Consider the following 4,262-nt stretch of genomic DNA (forward strand, 5'->3'; position numbering starts at 1 on the left):
AAAAAAAAAAAAAAAGTAAGTGTGAGCCTGTCCTTCAGGTCTCTTTCTGGGGACAAGTGCTCACACCCTGTCCAGCGTGTGCAGGATCAAGTTTACCTGTATTATCACCTTCAGGTCCCACACCAGCCCTGATCCCACGTCACAGATGAGGAAAGCAAGGCCTAGAGGTTTGTTCAGCTAGGATGTAGCCAGTGTAGCATTTGAGCTTCAGTCCTGCTGTCTCCAGAGTCCACACCCCCAACCTGAGCCTCATGGCTATGCCTAAAGCAAGCCCTGCACTTGGGACCCAAAATAGAGCCTCTGGACAGATGCCCTGCAGCCAGAGAAGTGCCCACATGGCTGCAGGGACAGGCGGCGGGATTGAGGAGAGCCTCACACTTCAGGGAGTGGGTCAGGGCTGGATGTGAGTGAGCTAAGGGTGGCAGCCTAGGACATGGGGTGAGAGCCACCCCGGAAGGGCAGGATCCTCTGGCATCCTCGTCTTGAGTGGCTCCTCACAGCTGCTAGTGGAACTGCTTCCCTAGATAGGGCTCAGAGCCAGGTGGGCATTCTCTGACGCAGTGCTTCTCTGCAGGCCCTGGCATGGCACTTGGTCCACGAGCAGATCCCACTGAGTCTGGACCTCCAAGCGGGGCTGGACTGCTGCTGCCTGGCACTGCAGGCTCCTGGCCTCTGCAGTATGATCTCCTCTGCAGAGTTCGTGACCCACGTCTGCTCCCTCATCCACTGTGTGCGATTCCTCCTTGAAGCTAGTAAGTCATGTGTCCTTGAATGGGTTTTGATCCTTGCTCTGCTGAGATGGTATTCATCAATGTGGCTAGGCACACACAGTTCTACTCCGTGCCGCCCATTGGCCAGGAAGTAGTTACAACTTGGGGTGAGGAAGTGAATACAATGTGACCTTGCCTTTAGAAACAAGGCTCCGTCTCTTCACCTTCAGAGTCTTGGCATCTTTCCTGGAATTAGTTTGAATGTGCTTTTCAAGTCATTTTGTTTATAGTTTGAGTTCCAGCTTTCAAAAAAGACTTCTAAGTTTCATGTCCTTTTGATTTCTGGTTCTCATTGGCTGTTTCATGTTTTTCGTTCTGGATGATTATGAGATTAATAAGATTATATTCAAAAGATGACTTGTTTTTTGTTAGAGATGAAATGTGTGTTTCTATACTGCATTGTAATACTAATAAGTTGTAAAATAAAAGCGACTCATTCTTTTCAAGGAATAGTGTCCTCGACTAGGGTCATTAACCAAAAATTTTTAAAATTGGACATTATAGTTTACATGTTAGTGGATGTTTTGAAGTTTTGTATTTTCAAATTAAACATTATAGAGTGGTGTTTTGATGTTTCATTGTTTAAATTGTTTTCATCTGTGCATTTGTAGTGAACTTGAAAATGAAGGTCCAAGGATTAATTTTTAAAAGCTAGGTTTCTTGGGGGCCACAGTGATGCCTTTACCAATAATAAACTGTGAACATTAAGGATTAAACATTAAGGATAGAGACGGCAAGTATTAGAAATTTGAGAAGTCTAAATCCCGGTACTTCAACGATCAGAGAGATGAGTACCTAATCTGGTATTGTCTAGTGTTTTCTGCTTAAAATTGGTTCTAGAAACTCTCAACTTCATTTTTTTTTTTTTTTTTTTGGTCGGTCGTGGGGCTTGAACTCTGGGCCTGGGCTCTGTCCCTCAGCTCTTCAGCTCAAGGCAAGCGCTCTACCACTTGAGCTACAGCGCCACTTCCGGTTTTCTGGTGGTTTATTGGAGATAGGAGTCTCACGGTCTTTCCTGCCCGGGCTGGCTTTGAACCGCGATCCTCAGATCTCAGCCTCTTGAGTAGCTAGGATTACAGGTGTGAGCCACCAGCGCCCGGCTCTCAACTTCATTTGACATGAGCTGTACCATGAATTTTCTCGAGATTGCACAGATGGAAAGGTCTAAGAATGAAGAGTGACAAAAGTGCTTGTTGTGCTTTTAGTTGTGGTACAGCCTGGAGACCAGCTCCTCAGTCCAGAAAGCAGACTGAACACTCCAACTACTGTCAGAGAGGAGAAGGTGGACTCAGACACACAAAGTAAGTCTAGTCACACAAAAATCTGTCTTGCTTTGGGGGCTTGAAAGTCACTCATAGAAGAGAAAATGAAAATTGTGAGCTCTTGAGAGCTTGCTTCTCTCAACTGCTTGTCATCATAAACGTAAGGGGTGGGTGTCAGCCATGGCTGCACTATGTTCCCTCTTCAGCCTCGACACTGCCCTCTTCCCTGGCTGTCTAGTGCTCCTGCCAGCCCAGCCGACACCCTCCGGCTTCCCTCCCTAATCCTTTTTCCCTCTGTGTTGGTTTTGCACCAGTGTTCTAGCAGCCCCTGTCTCCGTGCTTTGCACCAGTGCCCTGGGAAGCCCCCATCTCTACCCTTTGCATACGAAATCACTCTGAACTTTCTGAGGGCAGGGGATATGCTCACCTCCTTTGTGCCCCCAGAATTCAAGCTTAATAGGTTTTTGTAAATGACCAGCAAATGCTTACTGACTGCTAGATGGATAAATAGAAGCACTAGGGAACTTGAAATTAGTGGAAAAACCTAAAGGGTTTACTATTACCTGCGTGACTATTTCAGCCATCTCTTTTGGTGGATTTTTTTTTCTTTCCAGACAGGGTCCTGCTGTATATGTAGCCCAGCCTGAGTTGCCTTAGCTTCTTGAGCACTGAGATTACAGGCATGTACCACCCACCATGCCTAACTTTTAGGTTTGTTTTTTTTTTTTTTTGTCAGTTATGGGGCTTGAACTCTAGGCCTAGACACTGTCCCTCAGCTCTTCAGCTCAGGGCTAGCACCCTACTACATGAGCCACAGTGCCACTTCCGGCTTTTTCTGCTTATGTGGTGCTGAGGAATCGAACCCAAGGCCTCATGCATGCAAGGCAAGCACTCTACCACTGAGCCACCTTCCCAGCCCCAACCATTCCTAACTTTTGGTGGATCTTTAAAAGAAAAAATTTTTTCTTCTACAGAAAGCCATTCAGATCCCCATCATTTAAAGTGCTAGTTCAGACACACGCTGCGGCCACTCCTGCCGGCCCCTCTTGGTTCTTAGGTGGCCGCTTCACTGTGATAAGAGTCACAGCATTCTGGTCCTGGGACTCCTTGTTCTCCCAGTCTCCAGATCCTGGGGCCTTCTGAGCCTTGATACCAGGTACTGAAGTACCACCTGCAGCTGCGGTGCAGGCCTACCCCCCCCCGCCCCAACAAAAGAGAAAATAGAAAAATGTGCTTCATTGGGAGCTGTCTGTCTGTTGTACCACTGGTAAACATGAGTTGTATGCATACTTCGCAGGTGCCTTTGTCCTCACAGGTGTGAAATGCCAGTCACAGATGCAGTTTTTCTGTCTTCAGTCCCATGTATAGAATTTTCCAAGTTCCTTTTCCAAGTTGTGCACTTGGATGATGACCCATAAGCAGTGTGATTTCAGTACACAGGCAAACTCTCTTCAGTTTGTTTTGAACTCCTACAGTTTCTTCAGCCTTGTCATTTCATGATTTCTTACTGATAAGTACACAATAAGAAAAAATTCACCTCCCGTGTTAACTGTTTTCTAGCTGAGTAGCACAGTTCAATGTATTCTAACTTCTGCAGTTTGGCTAACATAAGAAAGGTATAGGCAGCGTGAAACACTGACCTTGAGAGCTGGCTGCCTGCTTAATGCTCGCTGGTGTCATTGTGCTTAGGCTTAATGCCCTCCCTTGTCAGGCTTGTTAATTTAATCGCAGTCAGAGGAAGAAGCTGTTTTTTGCTTTTTTGTTTTGTATTTTTAAAATCATCTCCATATACTGTTACTACTTTTGTTGTTGTTGTTGTTGGTAATGGGGCTTGAACCCTGGCCCTGAGAGCTGTCCCTCAGCTCTTCAGCTCAAGGCGAGCGCTCTACCACTTGAGCCACAGCACCACTTCCCGTTTTCTGGTGGTTTATTCAAGATAAGAGTCTCATGGCTTTTTCTGCCCAGGCTGGCTTTGAACCATGATCCTCAGATCTCAGCTTCTTGAGTAGCTAGTATTACAGGCATGAGCCATTGGTGCCCAGCTACTGTTACTTCTTAAAGACACCAATTCTTTTTTTTTTTTTTTTTGTCGGTCGTGGGGCTTGAACTCTGGGTCTGGGCGCTGTCCCTCAGCTCTTCAGCTCAAGGCGAGCGCTCTACCACTTGAGCTACAGCACCACTTCCGGTTTTCTGGTGGTTTATTGGAGATAGGAGTCTCACGGTCTCTCCT

The 4,262-nt window shown here is 46.5% G+C and overlaps 1 protein-coding gene across 1 annotated transcript in view; it reads left to right on the forward strand.

Moving 5' to 3' along the window:
* Positions 1 to 4,262, forward strand: part of Htt (huntingtin) — a 116,213-nt gene that overhangs the window by 89,456 nt on the left and 22,495 nt on the right. Inside the window, exons 48-49 of the mRNA XM_013023885.1 lie at positions 575 to 752; positions 1,976 to 2,071. Of these exons, the coding sequence (XP_012879339.1) occupies positions 575 to 752; positions 1,976 to 2,071 (274 nt within the window). The remainder of the gene's footprint in view (positions 1 to 574; positions 753 to 1,975; positions 2,072 to 4,262) is intronic.

The sequence above is a fragment of the Dipodomys ordii genome, unplaced genomic scaffold (assembly GCF_000151885.1).
Source record: "Dipodomys ordii isolate 6190 unplaced genomic scaffold, Dord_2.0 Scaffold71, whole genome shotgun sequence".
NCBI lineage: Eukaryota > Metazoa > Chordata > Mammalia > Rodentia > Heteromyidae > Dipodomys > Dipodomys ordii.